Source organism: Phalaenopsis equestris, unplaced genomic scaffold, assembly GCF_001263595.1.
Source record: "Phalaenopsis equestris unplaced genomic scaffold, ASM126359v1 Scaffold000002, whole genome shotgun sequence".
Lineage (NCBI taxonomy): Eukaryota > Viridiplantae > Streptophyta > Magnoliopsida > Asparagales > Orchidaceae > Phalaenopsis > Phalaenopsis equestris.
This window is the reverse complement of record NW_018164444.1, coordinates 17,698,001-17,717,209: the sequence shown is the minus strand read 5'-3', so window position 1 is coordinate 17,717,209 and position 19,209 is coordinate 17,698,001. Positions and strand designations below refer to the sequence as shown.

At 33.3% G+C, this 19,209-nt stretch overlaps 1 protein-coding gene and 1 long non-coding RNA gene across 3 annotated transcripts in view; both read left to right on the top strand.

Moving 5' to 3' along the window:
* The window catches only part of LOC110018097 (protein timeless homolog), a 41,104-nt gene that overhangs the window by 9,804 nt on the left and 12,091 nt on the right, over nucleotides 1–19,209 (top strand). For both annotated transcript variants that reach the window (XR_002293332.1, XM_020715338.1), the window contains exons 5-10: nucleotides 526–660; nucleotides 754–943; nucleotides 1,253–1,380; nucleotides 6,647–6,865; nucleotides 12,439–12,605; nucleotides 18,960–19,038. Coding sequence is in view for 1 of the 2 variants with exons in the window: in XM_020715338.1 (XP_020570997.1) it covers nucleotides 526–660; nucleotides 754–943; nucleotides 1,253–1,380; nucleotides 6,647–6,865; nucleotides 12,439–12,605; nucleotides 18,960–19,038 (918 nt within the window). In the remaining variant the exon portion in view is untranslated. The remainder of the gene's footprint in view (nucleotides 1–525; nucleotides 661–753; nucleotides 944–1,252; nucleotides 1,381–6,646; nucleotides 6,866–12,438; nucleotides 12,606–18,959; nucleotides 19,039–19,209) is intronic.
* Nucleotides 16,820–17,249, top strand: LOC110018098. Its single transcript, XR_002293333.1, has 3 exons — nucleotides 16,820–16,859; nucleotides 16,961–17,112; nucleotides 17,191–17,249. It is a non-coding gene; the product is annotated as an uncharacterized LOC110018098 (long non-coding RNA).

Here is a 19,209-nt window from a genome sequence, read left to right as displayed (position 1 = left end):
CCTTTACCATTTAGCTGCAGTGTAATCCAAAGGACAGAAGAACAAAAATCTGTTAAGCATGGTTGCTTTACTAGCAAAGTAGTATGTTTAGACTCTTGCCTTGCTCGTGTTACCTTGTTATGTCTTTGGCTTCTTTTATGCTGTCGTGTTAAGCATATGCCATTTTGGATGCTGCGAACATGTCTGTTTAGCTTGTTTTTTATTTTTATTTATTTTTATTGGAGCACCTACACACATGCCACATAATTCTTATATATTTTCATATCTAACACCTAAACTTTGATATTTTCATGCATACCACTTAAATCTTTAACATCACATAAAAATACAGCTATTACTAACTTCTTAAATGTGAAATACACTTGTTATGCATAGGTTCATAACACCAGAGTGCTATAACTGTAAATATCAAACTTTGGGTGTTTAGATTTGTAAATACATAAAAATCATATGGTATGTAAATTTCCCTTTATTTTTTTATACCCGCTTAGCTTGTTAACTCACTGTTGTATTCTTTTAATTTAGGCTAATGCAGGTAGTGCTACTTCAGATTCTCTTAGATCAATAATAAAGGCAGAAGATGAAAAGAGAAAGTTAATTAAACAAAGGAATGCTGAATGCCATCAACAGTTCAGTGGAACATTTACTCGGTTAGCCATGGTATGAAGTTGCCTAAAGTTGCATTTAGACTCACGAAGGCTTTCATATACCCATAACCCTAATTTAAGTTGATATAACTTTTATAAATTATAGGATGGTTCAAAAATGTTATTCAATGATCCCGCTTCGGCATCAACAAATGGCTTAGCTAAAGTTCGTAAGGTTCAACGAGGCCCGATGAAAAAAGTTGCCTCTGAAAATCGAGTTTTGTCTCTACAAGAGGAAAACATTCTCGGGCTACTACACAATTTCTTAAATCAATTCTTACATGGTGGCTATAATGGTGTGTTTAATTAAGGGAAATTTACTTAGCACAAAAATCTTATGAATTCATATATCTCACAACTAAACTTACATATTTACACACATAGCACTTTGGTGCTTTAAACCTATGCTTGAAAGGTGCATTTAACTTTTAAAAAGTGATGGTAATGCTATTTTTTATGTGATATTAATGATTTGAGAGCTATGTGTGTAAATATGAAAGTTTAAGGGTGAGATATGTAAATATATTTGAATTGTGTCCTATATTTGTCTTGAACTTTTTCTGCCCTTGCTGACTGGCGTTTAATACTGATGGTTTTCTCATCAGTTCTAATGCAGACAATCCGGGATGATATTATAAAAGAACAACAAGAAATCCAGAAGAGTGACATTATTACGTATTTTCAAGTCATCCGCTTTATTACAGCTTTTCATCATAAAAAGATTTTAACGAAGGTTTGTTGAACTGAGTTTTTATGACATTTTGTTTATGCATTGTACTTTTTCTTGATGAGTTCGTGTGCAATGTGGGCTGGCTTAGTCTTTGGAGCCACAAGGAATGCTCTCAAATAAATCTGAGGGGCTGGTATTTATAAACATGGAGATTTCAAGTATAAGGATGATTCGACAATGGTGCATCTAACCATTTCATGTTTATGGAGGCTCCAAAGTTGGATTTTTACATGGGAAAGGGAGTTAGGTGGCTTAAGATAATAAATTTTAAACAATTCATGATGATTTGCATATCATGAGATGTAAATGCGCTTATTTGCTAGTGGAAGAGAAAAGTGCGGGTACCTCCACTGAATGAATTAACTTTATTTTTAGTAGCAATTTCCTTAGCATGGTCAATGCATATAAGCAACACACTAATTGCATTTATTTATATTGGATATGCTTTTTCCATGCATATTGTTTAATGTTTAGTTTGGTGAAGTGAGAATTTGAGTGTTGTTAGAAAATGCTGTTGGCATCAAGCACTGAGGGAAGAATTGACTTTCTTGGTAACCTTGAGAGTCAACGTACAAAATGCTATGTAGACCACTCATTTATGCGTGTAACGCTATTGAATTGCCTAAGAAGTTGTTGCCTTGTATGGAGGTGAAGCATTTGGTTGAGCGCAAGGCATGTACTAAACTCTATCATCTTATTGAATCTTACATCTTGAGTTGGAGTAGTTGTGAAAAGTAAGTTAAGGATTTAGACATAGTTATTTTACTTGAAGAAGCATAATTGATACCTGCATTTCTACATGTCTACTGAGCGTTAACATGTTGAAGATGATGAATGCGTACCTATAGTATAACTGTTTGATCAACTCAATGGTGCTTGACGGCTGGCCAGGATGGACTTATATTCATGATATTATTAAGCATATATAGCACAAGGGGATGAATTAAATGATTAGCTGTGTAAAACATTATAACACATGAATTCTTTGTTATGATGTTTGGCCTGACCAATGCATCAAAATATTATTTTGTACTCTCTTGAAAAAGATACTCTATCAATTCTTTGATTTGATTTTCATGATTTATTACATTATCAATATGGCATACAATTGGATGCTTAAGGAGGACATTGATCATTCTAAGCATGTTTTCTCGGTGCAATGGAAGAGCAACTTGTCATGAAGGACTGAAAGTGCGTGTTTGTGTAGTTGGAAGTCCTTTTCTCATACGTATTGTTGGTGGAGCTGGAGTGAGGATGAACTGTGCAAATGTCCAACTTAACTTGGATCGAGAATCGTCAACCAATGTGATTAATTTGTACTTTTTTTGAGCTAATTAACTATTATCGGATATTATGTAGGAACTACTCGATTATTATTGCACTATTCTTAAAAGCATGTAATATGATGAAGTGACTCATGCTTATCGCATTTGTTGACTACTTAAAGTTGTATGAGGTACAAAGGAATAGCTCATACTATGCTACTAGCATTTTGTTCGTGTAGGAGGGACACCAAGTGTGATTTGAGAGCCAAAAGATAAATCACACCAATCACTTGTACCTATTGCAAGAGAAGGAAATGCTTGCAATGGTGCATTGCCATCATACATATTGGAATATGTGCTTGTATTAAAGTTTGTTATGGAGAAGGATAATTTATCAATGAGCTACTTCTACACTAAAAAGAAACTTATTTGAAATAGGTTTGTTGAAAACAATTTCTTTTATAATTGAATGACCAACTTGAATGCAACCTTAAAAAGACATTTTATTTGAAGTTAAACCAAGGCGTATTTATTGATGAAATCAGAGAGGGTTTACAACTTGATATTGCAATAAATGCTTTTCTCAAATATGCATAAGAGATGTTTGCGTGAGGACATATCACTCAACGTAATGAGATCATGCCATAATATGAGAAGTTTTAGAGGTAGATTCTATATGTACACTCAAAATACACTAATGGCGAAACTCGTTCCGAAGGAGTATTTGTTGAGCTCGGTTTAATACGATCTTGCCAGCCGATCAATTTAAATTATCTAATTGGGTATTAGGATAACTTGCTAATCCAAGAAAGTTAAACATAATGAGTTGAAGGCCAAATTAGTTGGAGAATTTGCTAGCTGATTTCATGAAGATTCATTCACCAGGACGTTTATAGATTCAGTAGCTGAACTCAATCAAGGATTATTCACCAATAGTTAACATTGATCTTTTTGGACCCTAGACAACCGCCCAAGCTTAGAAACTTGTTGGATGATTTCCAACATAGAAACTTGTGACTTCCTTGCATCAAATTGTTGATAGTGTTTCGAGTCTGTGTCACGATCTTGATTTCTTAGAAATTACCAAGTCAAGAACTACTGTCAAAAGATACTAACATTTAATGTACTTTTCATAGATTTTCAAAACTTTCAATATAAATGAAAGAGCACTAAGAAACCACAAAATACATTATATAGAAATCAAAATATTCAGAAATAAAAATATAGTTTGCAATCAACATCTCAAACCATAATATAAAAAGAAAACTACAATCATATAACAACATGATACCTATCAACTGTAGTCCTCATCCTATAAATTATAACATACATCAATTTGCGGTTTTTATTCTCTTAAAAGAAACAATTAAATTCAACTGTAAGTTTTTACAACTTAGTAAGCAATTACAATCTTATTATGCATGAATGACGAAAAGAAATGTTCATTACTTAATTAAAGTGTAAGTTTTCATTTTAAATTTAACTCTCCTCATTTCACTTTAAGTATTTATCTTTTTTAACCTTTTTACGAAGTCATATCATTAGTACCATCATACCTGAATGTATTTTCAAAATTTTACCACAGACATGTTAAAAAATTTACACGAATGTACATCTTTATCATTTCCATTTTTTTATCGTACACAATATATCGAGTCCTTTTCCAGTACCATACGAGGGTAGTCTTGGTTGATTTAATCATTTATATTTCATTTCCTTTAATCAACTCCATTTAAAGATATTGAAAAAACATTTTTTTTCCATTGTAATTTTTTTAAATTCGCAAGCTCAAAATATAAAAACATAAATTTTTTTTCTTAAATAATCATTTATTTATTACATATAAGAAAATAATTACTTACTTTCGCCTCAAATGATCAATGAAATACTCATCCCTTCATTTCCTATAGCATAAAATTTTTTCGAATCTATATATCATCCTTAATTCAACTCCTTGATAAATTAAAATTTTCTATAATTAATTCATAAAATTGTTGATATGAATTAACATCGCCTTTACTTAATCTAATTTATATAATTAACATTTACAACTTATAAATCTTTACCTTACCCTTTGAATGTCTTGATTCACTTCTTCCTCGAACCCTAAGATTTTTTCAGTCTTCAATTCTTGATTAATTTATGCTTCACATATGTATTTACATTACCAATTATGTATTTACATTACCAATTATTTACTTACTAAAAATAGAGCCCCAATATTTATTATCTTTTTATTACATGAAATTATTAATTTTTACCCCCCAATTTCATGAAGTAAAAGTTATTTGATTAAATGGTCTTGCTGTAATTTACTAGAATCTAATATTAGTACTCATAACATTTATTTAAATTAATTAAAAATGAAATTAAAACTTACCCGCATGTGCACAAGCCGTCTCCCTTTCCTAAAAAAAAAAAAAATCACTTGCAAAATCTGTTTTAAAATCACTTGCAAAATCTGTTTTAAATTCATAAAATTTAAATACTAATATCATAACATATTCAACAAATTTTAATAGTTAAATTTGTATGATTTGATAACTTAAATCCTAATCTCACCATATACCTTGCTCAGTCTCTTAATTGACACACACAGGCTTAAACTCCTATAATAGGGTGCAACTTTTCTTCCTCCACTGCTTCGCAGGGTAGCAACACACGAAGCTGCCACCTCCTCCTTAAGTTAGGGCTCAACTCGATATCGCGTCACATGTTAGGCTTGACTCTCTTCTTCTTAGCTTGATCCTTCATGCAGAGTCGTTTCTCTTCCATCCTTTTCCATCGTCTCTCAAACAAGAAGTAACGAGGCTTGCTAGGACTTCAGTTTTGACTCTTGCATGCCTCTCCTCTCTTGCATACACAAAGCGCTCGACGTTGACTTTCTACAAGAGCATCAAAATTTATGGTATGAGAATCACACTATAAAACCTCTTTCATTTTCCCACTCTCGCTCTTTGGATCTAATCACTCGCCTCTTAAGCAAAATCACGTTCATGGTTACTAATGCACTTTCAAAATTTCATTTCCTTAGATTTTTAATACTATTATTACTGTTATATTAAAAATTCAATTATTACTGTTCGAGTCCTCAAAAAAGTTATACAGCTCTTGTAGTTTCACTTTATATTTATTTGCGTGTATCATATTTTGTAGTCAATTTTGCAACGTTCAAAATCTAGATACTTAGCTATAAATAGGGGGTCATGCAGGAGAGCCAAGTTTATGCAGTGTTACATACTTTGGCCTAATATTACTATTTATTTGGGCTCGATTATGGAGTTTTCTATCCTTCATTCTAAACTTTCCTCTTTGTTCATCTCTCATCCTCATGTTCTCCGTGCTAACATAATTCACAGACGGACAAGCAAAGATCCAACACTATAAGTGCCGTGATTTGAAGTGGGAAAATCATTAGGGAAACTTTCGCATTATGGTGTTTGTGGAGGATTGATATTCTGTCGCTCTTGTGAATTGCAATTCTTGTCTTGTTTATGAATACAAGAAATATCGAGTACCCCAAATTATCATGAGCAATCGGGATCCATGATTCAAATTAGCTCTCAATGGATCTTTTAATTTTATTGAGTATGGACTCAACTTCTTCATAAGCGAGTACATACCCAATATAATGTCCAAACAAAGTTGGCGAACATGTTTTTAGCATTAGACCTCCAACACTATTAGCCAAAGCATGGAAATAACAGAGGCGTAAACACCATTTAAGGGGATTTAGAAAATTTTTTGAAAGAGGCATGCTAATGATGAATTTTTATGAATGTATCTCACAAAATCTAAGGCGGCACATGCAAAATTATTTATTAAATAAGGAATAGAATTTTGGAACTTTTAATGGGGCATGTGCCCATGCACTGATCAAACAATCTCTTTTTAAGGCTTTCTTCTTTCATGTCATTAAACTTATGAAACATAATTCTGCCTACCTTTTTTGTTTTTGGGAGCTTGAATCACAACTTGAGTTCCTGATAAAATTTTTTATGCAGAGGCAAAATATGGAGAATATGGAAGAAAATTTTTCTATCAACAGTCAATCTGTGGACTACCTTTCATTGCATGAGGACTTATGTGGACCAATTGCAGCAACTATGAATGAAGCAATGTTCTTTTTAGTCATATCTAAATGGCGCGAGGCTTCTGATGGTGTGAAGATAACTAATGATTACAAGTTTCTTACTGCTGCTGGATCTCTTATGAAGAACATGGTAAGATTTCTGCATTTTGAACTCAGCGAATGCTTTGCATTGCAAAAAATAAAAAGTACCAACCTGTTAAGTGTAATTGTTAGTCTTCTTGATCTACAATGAATGATTTATATCTGAATATTCTTTACCTTTTTGTGTCAGAATTTATTATATTATGGAATCATATATTACTTTATATGAATTCAGTGCTTCTAAATGTGAATGGACAATAACCATTGATATAGGTTTATATGAATACAATTTGAAATACTAGACCTACGATCTATGTGAAAATAATGGTCATGTTTTTTATTATATTGTTATTGAGCTTTTATGATGAGAATGACCTATTGCAATTAAGAAGGCCATGGAATGAAACTATTATGAAAGTCAAAAACTTTGTTAATTGAGGAAAGCGGTAGTTCCATTGATTTGAAGTTTGAGGAAGCATAGGATTACTTTATTTTCAAGCAAATTTATGTCTGCTAAGAAGTGAACTTCTTTTCTTCATTCGATAAGTGAACTTTAGGGTTATTTAGAGGCGATATCTGAACATAGTGAATTGCTTAGTTATATTACAGGCTGTTAAAGGAATGCAAACAAATAACTAGAATCATTCGGCATGATGAATCTTTCTCTTATTAATCCATATTTTAATAAATTTTAAAGAGTATATAATTAAAATAGTGAAATAATTCATTTTGTTAATCCAGTCTTCATAATATGAGCTTGCTTTTGACTGATTTCCTTGTATACTTAGAAAATTTGTGCACTAGCTCTATCAAGAAATTTATGTGGTTGTGGGTCAACTTTGTAGAATTTAGATTGGATTCTTAGATAAAAAATCACTCTTATGATATTTTCCTTATTTTTCGAGGATATTATGATATGGTTCTTGGTTACTTCTTTATAATGAGAGAATTTTTATGACGTTTTGTTGATAAGTGCGACATATTTAGCGTATAGTACAAAAACTTTTGATGTTAGATTAAAAAATTACCATCATTAACTTAAAGCGAGTTTTGTGGGAAATGGTAATGAACATGATCAACTTTTGTCATCATTAGTTGTCATGAATTTGATTTATTTAGTTATATGAGATAGTCGATATAAGTTGACTGAATGATTATTATCAGCAATAATAGATTGCATTGTCTAAGGAGATCTTGCAGGCCTAGGTTAGTTATTTGTTTAAGAAGATAATTTTAGGCGGATTTTAACTTATAGAGTTTCACGTACTATCTAGTGCACAGTTTGATTCGTAATTAAAACTAGCATCCCATCTCGCCGAAAGCCCTCATTGAACAACGTTGACAAAGCATTTGCACTATCAAAATTATCTTTTCCACATATTCTATAAGGTCTTCCCCTCAATTTGCATGAAGTTGGTGATCTCAATCTACATCCTTTCTGAATTGACTGGTTAAAATATTATGATAGGAATTTTTGTACCAAATCGTCCCAGCTTGTTGTAGAGTCGTTAGGGATAAAATTCTCCTGACTTTTGGCTTGTTCTGAGAAATGGAAAAACCTTAAGATGTTAGCATCATTCGACAGACCATTGTATTTGTAGGTGTTGCATATCCCTAGAGTATTCATAATGCGGGAATTCTGTTCTTTAGCCAGGCCTCCAAATTGTGAGCTCTAAATCATTTACAATGTTGTAGGTTTGATTTCAAAGTTGTTGGCATGTATTCCTAGTCTTACTTTGGCTTCGAAAATTCTGTGTTATTGGTAGGGCATGTTCATAGAGTCGTCGTTCTCATGACCAACCAATTATCTGCGTCTTGGTGGTCGTGTGTGGTGGAACTTTTACATTTGCTTTAATAATGTTGCATGCCAAATTTTATAACCATCGAAAGAATGGTTGATGCACATTGCTGCTATCTGATCATCTAGCTTGGGCAATGTCAATGAATGCGCTATATATGATCACAACAATCATGCTGCCCTTTGTCATCTGAAGACTAAATGGCTTTCAAGACCTGAACAAGCAATGCATGATGGTCTATGTTGATGTTACCAAAGGCTTTGCTTTGCAAATTATTTAAGAATCTGTTTACATGGTTCTACAATACTTAACATTTGATACAAAACTATAAAACTTGGTGTCCTTGGCATTGCCTTTTTTTATTTTTTAAAATGGATCTTGTATTAAATTCTCTAGAATTGCTCAAAGATGGACCATCTTTGTCTCTCGCTTTCTCTCTCTCTCTCTGTCTTTTGAAATGGTGAATAATTGCGGCTGAGCTTTCCATGTAAACTTATCTCTCAAACTATGTATTTTGGGAAGCTCTGAGTTGAAAATTTTCATCCAATTCTACATATTCCTAGAAGCCTCTAGCACTCAACACTGATATAACTCATATTTTTAATCAATCTGCTGTGATGAAGCACTTTGCTGAATTTATTTAAATTGATTGCATGAAATAAGCATTTCTCTTGATGACTATTTCATACCGTGATTTTTAATGAAATTAGTTTGCTAAAACTTATCCAAACTTTGTTACTTCCATGAGCTTGAGTGTCACAATCAGACCCGGTGTTTGGGATTAACAAAGGCGGATAATTAAATTTTTGATATTCATTTTATATAATTTATATTTTACAAATGAAAGAGTCACTAATCGATTAAAGTAATATTTTTAAATTTAACTTGTTATTGGTTGTCCGCGTCTTTTATAAATGTTTTCTCTTATATCGTTGATCTTTTAATCTCTTAATTAACCTGAAAAGTTAGTTTAAAATAATAACAAACTAAACAAGTTAGTATATTCTCATACGTTTAAAATACATTAATACAAGGAAAAAATATTAATGCCAGTTAAAATTCTTTATAAATCAATATAAACATTTAACATGCTTTTCATATATAGACTATATCAATATCATTTAATATCTATACAACCGTCATATGAACAACGTCTAAAAATTTTTACCAATTAGGCACTTCAATATCAATATTCTTTCTAATTTACGTGCACAGTTACATTAATGTTCCTTTACTAGTACCATCAATGAGTGACATATCATAGTTAGTTATGTACATATAAATAATCCATGCAAATCATATCCTTAATAATTTCTTATCACTCACTATATTGTATTTTGATTATTTCATATGATAAGATTATAAGCATTGACATTGAAATGATGGATAAAATTTAGTAAGAGAATAATTAATTGTATTAGTCAAACATAATTAACAACCCTTAAAACTAGTTTAGAAGAGATATCAAAATGATGCTGTAATTTAAGAATAGAAGTATTCACATTGATACTGACTAATTTGCTATTTGCCTTGACGTCAATTCTTTTAAAATCAAAAGCCTAAAATATGATATTAAATTCCATTAATATATTATTTTAAATAAACTATTAGTTTTTTTATTTTTTAAATGCTAAAATTTTCTTTACTGGTTGTTTGCACCTCGACATCGTCAGCTTCGTCCTTTATCGTCCTTCGTCATGCTTCGTTTGTTTCTTCCTGTTTCGTCCTTCATTGTGCTCGAAGAAGGGTTCATGTCTCATCGACTTCATCCGCTCGTTGAAAAATGATTTCCGGCGTCTGAATCACCTATTCCCTTTCTTCGTCTGCGCTCCGAGATGGGATCTCCTCTGCTATTCGACGTTTGCTCTCTCCTTAACTGCACTCTTAATTGTTCATAATGCCTAGCCTACTTCACTTGGTGATGGCTTCAGACAGAATTTAAGCTGCTGCCCTCGTAGGTGTTCACGCCTCAGGTACTCCTAAATTGTGTTTTTCCCCGCATTCTTTTGTGCTGCTGGAGAGCGATGAGGTCTGTCTCAAGAAAGCTGGTAGGAAAAATGAGAAACCATCAATTTTCTTTACTTAAGCTGAATGTTACAGCTTGCTTCCTCATGTAGTCTGAATTTGGTAGGAAAATTCCTTAATGACCATCATAAAATGGAGCTGATTCGTAAGTAATTTGAGTTTATCCATCTTTTTGGGAGTGTGAAATTGGACTCTTAGATGGGCGAAATATCCTTGTTCAACTTAAAAATGGAGAGGATTACACACGCTTATTTGTTAGAAGACTAGTTTGGATTGGTAACAAAGCAATGAAAATTTTGAAATGAACTGTGGATTTTGACCCACAGACGGAACAACCAACCATATCGGTTTGGATTTGCCTCCCAGGTTTCAAATTTCATTTTTTTCGCTTAAGAAGTGTTGTACTCTATTGCTTCAGTCTATGGTAAGCTATTCAAAACTGACATTCATACTTTTAACTTTTCACATCCTTCAGAAGTCGGGGTGCTTGTTGAAACTGACATCATATTAATCACTCCAGAGAGAAATTTGGTTAGACTCACAACATCAAGGATATTGACAAAAAGTAGTTATTGAGTCTTTCTTTATGTATTGCTCTTACTGTCGTATGTTCGGTCACTCTAATTTGCAATGTCACCACCTACAACCCCATCTAAAAAAAAGTGCTTAGCCCTAATCCTCTTGTTCATCACAAGGACATCTCTGATCCCACTCACTGTGGTAACCACACTATCTAGTCCATGGTCCGACGTTGCTGTAGGTTCTACTAGCCCCGTGGGCAATCTTTCAACTAATCAACCTCCACGTAATGCTCAAGATGCAGGCCCTCTGTTTCCTCCTATAGAAGCTCTATCGGTGGTGGCATAGGAGACTTGTTATACTTCACTTACTTTAGAACCTCTCATTGATGCAACGGTTGGCAATCTCGTGGTGGAGTGTCCAGCTCTAGGTGTGCCCCAACAACAAGTTCAACATTCTACCTTACGTGAGCTCTCTATTGTGCCTTGCCATCTCATCAGATCAAACAAGCTGTTACTGTCATTCAAGCGCAAGGGGCGCATGATGTGCAACAGCCTACACATGTCTTCCTTGCGCACGCAGGAGGATCCCACGATACCTCTCTTTGTCTCCAAGCTTTCGGTTGAGCAAGGAAGACTTCACACTTTTCCTCCTTCCTTTCTGCTAGCCCCACGTAATGGCCTCCTTCCTTTACGAGCTGCAAAGATACTCACAACTTCTTCTTCCTTTGAGCTCTCACGTTAACCTTTCCAAGCTCAACGCTGCCTCCACGCACGAGCACTCCTTCGATCGAACCCGCACGCTGCTTCGGTTCAACCTTGTCTTCTTCATTTGCACCTAATGCCATGAGCCGCTCGCGATCCCCTTCTGTCTTTGCATAGTTCAGATGTCATAGCTTGATGTCGAATTCTTGCGATTCTTTTCTTTCCTCGTTTATAGTGTTGCGTTGCTTCTTCGGGTAACAAAACACACTACTCCTTGTCCTTCTTCCTTCTTCCGCTTTTTGATAGCACACACTAAAGCACCCACATCTCGTGTATATTTCACTTTTAAGAAGTGTTAGTAGTGTTATTTTTGATGTAATATTAAAGATTTGAGTGCTAACTATGTAAATATGAAATTTTAGCTGTGAGATATGTAAATACATTGGAATTGTGTGCTGTGTATGTAAATCCTCCTTTTTTGTTGTAGAGGTACAGAAATAATTATTAAAAGTTTTTGTTATTGTAATATTTTGATCTTAAATTCGTTTTTCTCTTAACTGCTTCTAGTTATGCAGGTTCGTGTGCTAGATTTGGTGATGAAATTGCTGCCTGTAGATTCGAAGGAGTGTCAAACAGCTCGTGTGCTGTTGTATAAATTATTCTATGATCAGACTGATGAGGGGCTTACACAGTTCCTTATGAACCGTTTCAAATGTTTTGATTCTCATAAACAACCTAGAAGGTTTGTTTCTAGACATCTTAACTTTAAATATGGATTTGTAATCCTTTGCTATTTTTAGATTCTCTCCTTCAGTGCTTCCAGATGGGATTTCTACTTGAACTTTCATCTTTTAATTAAAAGTAGTTGATTTCATAATTATCATTAGCATTATCTTACTATTTATGATATATGATTTCATAAGTTAGATTTTTTTGTAGTATTATATGCTCCTAATAGCAGTCTCTTCTGTTTCATGTCCTGCAGGCCTATTTGTTACCGTCAGGGAAACTGTACTTTAGTTTAGCTTTTTGGCTTTATATTTATTTCTGTTCTTGCTTTTATTGCTAATATTTATAAGAGTTTTTTTCTCCCACCTTTTTATTCGGATTTAGCATTTGTTCTTTGGGGTATTTACATACACGGCACACAATTCTTATGCATTTACATTTCTCACACCTGAACTTTCATACATACACACATAGTACTCAAATTATTAATCACATAAAATATAGCACTATTTCCATTTTTTTCGAAATGAGATACATCTTTTCATGTATAGATTTTGTTGAAAAACAAACTTTGGACGAAAAACTATTTAATCTTCACTATTCACATGTCAGGTAAATAGGGAAACTAATATCTCATAATTTACAAACTTACCAAATTTATCTAATGTAAATTAGGAAAGGAAATAATTCTGAAATAAAAAAGAAACATAAAGTAGGAAGGGAATAAAATCAATCAGGAGGTTGCCAAAGCTGTCCCCAATCAAATCTTCCATTATTTTTGAAGTGGCCATTCAACTTACCATTGAAAGGAGCTAAAACTTCTCAATTTTTCACACCCCTCGAATTAAGTTTTAGATGTTGTAGAGACCAAGCTTTGTTTTGAATTTTGAGAAGATGCTTAAATGAAGAGCTTTGGTGAAGTTATCAATAACTTGTTGGTATGTCGGGATGTAGCTTAGTTATGAATTCCACTATTTATCCTTTTAGAGATAACGTCTGTTTTTTTCTATGTATTTGGTTCTATCATGATGCACATGATCCTTGACAATATTAATGGCTGTTTGACTGTCACAAAACATTTGTATAGGCCTATTCAAGGTGCATCTCAGTTCCTCCAATAATTTATGGATCCATATCTCTTCACAGATTCTCAATGCAAGTGCTCTATACTCTAATTCTACACTGTTTTAAGAAATAACAGTTTCATTCTTACTTCTTCATGTAACTATATTTCCCCGTGCACAAGAGTTGTAACTTGTGATTGACTTTTTGTCAGTGAGTTCCCCAGCTCAAGTAATATTAGTGTAGACTTTTACATCTCTTTTTTTGATTTTCTAAAAAAATAATCCATAACTTGAAGTCCTCTTGAGAACACTTAGAATCCTGCACATCTCCAAATGCTTTTTATTCGTGTTATTCATGTGTTGGCTCACAATTCTAATAGAGCATCAAATATCTGGCCTAGTATGTGATAGGTAGATGAGTTTTGCTGCTAATCTTTGATATTTTCTTTTATCCACATGTATACTACCTTCTCCTCTGCTAGACTTTTTGTTGGGATCAATTGGAGTATCAGTTGACTAGAGCATTGCTGTATTCAGTCATATGATTAGAGTCTCCTCTCCCGAATCTATGATCCAAAATTTAAATCTCTCATTATTGGTAAGATGAGATAATGATACATTATCTTGGTGTGCCATGAGATTGGTGCGTTGTTCTGAATTACCCCTAAAGTGTTTTTTCAGTACTTCGAGCTGTTCCTTGACAAATGATTAAGCCTACCATTCATATGTGGTAGCAACATTAGCTTTTTTCTCTTGATCTTTTTTCTTGTCTAGGTTTGTAATCCACATGCTTCCATGAAACTTTCGACATTTGGCTTTGAGCTACCCAATCTTCTTGCAATAGTTACATGTGGGACGATTCTTCTTGAGCTTTAGTCATGAGAAGAATTATGGGGGTATAGGGCTGAGGAACTGTCATTTTCAATCAATATTAGTTTTTTTCTGCTCTATTTTGTCTTGATTTTAGCAAATGCTTCACACGAGTAGATGGAAGAGGTTTTATTCCCATTATCCTCCCTCTCACTTTATCCATTTTTTGAGTTATTTTGACTAGAAATTTGATAGTTCTCTTTTTCTCGATGATTGATTTAAATATCTTGACATCATGTGGACATATTCACACGTTTCTCAAACATATTCAATTGCAACAAATGCTTTGTCAAGTTGTTGAAGTATTATGCGACACTTTAATTTCCAAGTCATGAAGTTTTGGTTTCGATCTTAAATAATTCTGTAATATTCTCCGTACTAGAATATGTTTCTCTTGTATCCTTCTAGATTTCTTTGACAGTTTTGTATGGTAAAAAATTTTCTCCCACTTTAGTGGCCATTGAGTTGACTAGCCAAGACTTAGTCATATGGTATTGAATCCTCCATGTGCGGTGGTTAGAGTGGTATTAGAAACTATGCTCTTTCCTGTGAGATGTTTCTCTTTCCTTACCACATAAACTCGAATTGGGACTATTGAAGTAAGTTATGACCATTGAGTTATGATTTATGATAAAGTTAGAAAGTTCAGAAGTCGTTTGAACATAATTTCTGTTTTTTGATTCAGAATTAACATTTAGAGTAGAACTTGACATCTTTATCCTGTATTTGGTCATAAACCCTATGCTAATTTAGAGATTTTGCTGATGCTGGTTATGTTGTTGCTGTAGGACAAAAGAATTTCATCGAAGGTGCATGAAAGGAGAATTCAATGGAGGAGGGTCTGTTGCTAGGACGATTCTTGTTGCAGAAATTGAACAAATGAGATTCTACATGGAGAATTTTGGTGCACTGATGACCGTTGGAGAGGCTTAGGCGGTTGGAGTGACTCAGTTTGGCTTTAGTGGATGGGATGACGAGGAGGAGAACCAAATGACTAATTCGCTCAGCTTTAGTGATTGAACGAGGCAAATGACTGGTATGCACAATCCATTTGAATGTAGGAGACGACCGCAGCTTGGGCAAACATAGTTTGATCGAGAGAATTGTCTGCGTATGAGTGGTGCTTGTCTGCTTGAGACTAGATGGACTTGTGAGCAGAAGCGACGAGAAGCATTGAGGTGTGGAGACATCGATGAAGACTTAAATGTCAAATGTAGAAATTGACGATATTGTTGAAGGCTATGAGGATCAGAGCGTTGAGTACTTCCCAACCCCCAAGATGAATAGCGACTATGATGGATGAGGGAGGAACAACTCTAATACAATGTTAAAAACAAAGTTTGGGAGGAAAACTACTTAATTTTATTATTATTCACATGCAGGTTGCATATAAATAGGCAAATAAATCCCTCTTAATGTACAAACTTACTAAATATGTCTAATCTAAATTAGGAAATGGAATAATTCTGAAATATCAATATAAAGAAACATAAAATAGGAAGGAAATAAAACCTAATCAAGAGGTTTCCAAAGTTGTCCCCAATCAAATCTTTCATTTCTTTTTGAAGCGACTGTTCGTCCCACCTTGGAAAGGAGCAGAAACTTCTCAGTTTTCCACGGGGTAGAAGCACCAAAGTGCTATGTAAATAATTATAGAAGTTTATGAGTGAGATATGTAAATACATAAGATTTGTATGATATACATGCAAATTTCTCTTGCTGTTTTTGTTTCTTATGAATCAACCGAAGTTCCGTGTAACATGAGAATTGGAGGATACAATTTAACTTCTATTTTTTCTTCACAATAACAAGATAATTTCTTCCTCAATTAGGCTTGCCTCAGAAACTGATTGTAATAATCAATTTTGAGAAATCAGGTAAAAAATTTGTCAACTTTAAAATATACTCCAAATTTTGCTTCTCTCAAATTTCAACCGAATCAATTTTATATAGTTCTATGCGTCATATCGATCAATTATTTATAAAGTATTATGTATAAATTTTGAATGGGTTTTAAGATATAAAATTATGAAATTATATGTTTAATTAATTTAAATTAAATGTTAATTTTCTTTTCTTAATCGTGGGCTCCGACTTGTTGTTCCCAATTGACTCGCTTGTGATGTGTAGCGTTGATTTTGATCAAATGGGGAATCCTTACTCCAGAGTCTTCGAATCCCTCTTGGTTTCGTCTGCATGAAGTTCTCTCCAGATTTTTCTTCTCCTCTGGCAGGCTTTTGTGTGACCTACAAATTGGTAGAGCCGCGTTTTGAAGCAGGCGAACAATCGACTTAGACTCGCAACTCTCTGTTTTGACTTTGAGGACGAAATCGGTGAGTATGGAACCCTCATTCAAGCTATTCGAGACATTCCTTTCCTTTATAACATTTTTATTTTAATGTTATCACGAATCGTGCATCTTATTCGTCTTCAGTTGCCACAACGAAGATGAGATTGCGTTGAAAGCGTCGAAATTGGCTTGTGAACTTCCGTAAGGGTTTGAAGGGATGGGTAAGCCAAATAAGAAGATGGAGGAATAATAGGCAGTTTTGATGAGGGTTGGTTATATCGAGAAGCACATTTGAGGTAAGAAAGCTATGCTTTGAGTTAAATCACTTTATGGGTCAAGATATTATGAAATCTTAATAAAATTACAAATTTCAGTTTGTTTGCTAGAGGCAACGTACTCGAGGGGAACTTGTGGGAATTAATTGTACAACTGCTCCGTCAATTTTAGGTAAAATAATTCTGTGCTAACTTAGGAAGAATAGTTCGGTTAATGGAAACTTATTGAATTTTAAGGTTAATATTATGTTTTATAGGTTGTTAAGATTAATATAAAAGTTGTCGTGACGCCCAGTTAGTTGCGAAAGATTAAAATCTAGTGTAGCAACTTTGATGAGTAATAATGTTTCTAACTTTCAGTAATTTATTTCAAATTGTATATTGATTATATGCATGTTTTGGTTCAGTTATATTTATATTACTATAGATTCTTCATATTTGATAGAAAATGGTGTGCATAATATAAAAATATATATTATATAAGAGATATGCATGAAATAAGAGATATAAATCATGATATGAGAGATGTATAATAAATGGTTGCACAATAGAGTTAGTATGCATGTTAGTAGATGAATGAAGATGTCCGAAAAGAATTATGTTTCGAAGAATGCAATAGTTTATCTATGAATGTTTGTATATGTATGTTAAGATAAGTTCACCCCTTAATGGGACTTGTCGGAGAACGCCGGTTTAGCATCGCACGTAATTTTTTTACTGCCTAGATAATTTTGATGTTTAAAATATTAGCTGTTTTGCGAATGAGAGAATATCTGCTAGGAGTGAGTTTACAAAGCTTGCCTCCTCAGATAATTGTGTTGTTTAGACCATTTATCGTTGTGCCGACGAGAGAAGATATGTCAAGGGCACGTAAGGGCCTTTTTGACTTCAAACAATTATTATGTTTAAATCGCTAACTACTGTGCCGATGAAATAATATCAGCCAAGGGTGTGTTAGATTATTTTTAACGGTGATTCTTGAAGAGATAAATATGTATGTAAAGAGTATAAAGTAAAAGTAAAGTTCAATTAAACACATAGAAAATTAGATTATTTTCATTCACACTCTATGAGATGTTCCTCATGGATACATGCATTAGTATATTCAAAGTTTTCTTATATAAATAGGAAAGATTAACATATTTCAAGATTTCTTATAAAGATATGAAAAACTATGATACATATTGATTTCTTTTCTTTGGGTTACTATAGTTTAGAAATATGATTATTCATGAGTTTATCTTTAGATAACTCATAATGCTGTTTTTTATTTGGGTTTTAAGTTTTTAATTAAGATGAATATAAGAAGATCAAATGTGTACAAGAGATGAGAACATCTAGAAAGATAAAAACTTTTACTTACTGATTTAATTGCTTTTGTTATGTTCTTTGATTAATATTTGTATATCAAATTGGTAGTGATAGAAATAAAATAATAAAGATTTGATTTCAACTGTCAGACCGTCTGTTTTTTGTCTTGGTTGACACCCACACACTTGTTCCTAACACTATTATGGTTTCATTGGAATGATGAAGCTTGCTCCACAGTGAAATAGTTTGCCAATATAAGAAACAAGGGAGCTGACTGTTTTTTGTTTTTTTTCTTATTATTATTTTTTTTCTTGTTCATTGGGCGACTCTTTTACCTTTTTACCACTAGAAAATTTCACGGCCAATGCAAGGGCTGCCAAAAATGGCTTTCTTCTGTTTTTGTATTTATAGAGATTATGAGGATGAAATTCAAAACAAAAATTATGCTTGGATTATATTTTAAATATAATCCATAATAACATGCTTACAACAAATTATACTACTAATACATTGCAATATTAGTAGTACCGTGCAAACTAATCCTTTTTTACATTCAGTGATCTTGCAGATCTATTGGAAATCATACATATTATGTTACGACTTATGGAGAAACTTCAGGCTCATGGCACTTTAAGGGTATGCGATAATACATACCATCTTATGAACTTTGATAATTATCACATGAGAATGTGCCTGCTGGACTTTCCTGGATCTTTTCATATCTATGAGGAATGCACCAAAAGGTTTAAAGTGTATTTTTCACAGCTAAATTTGCTCGCCAAGACTAATTGGCTGGTGTATATATAT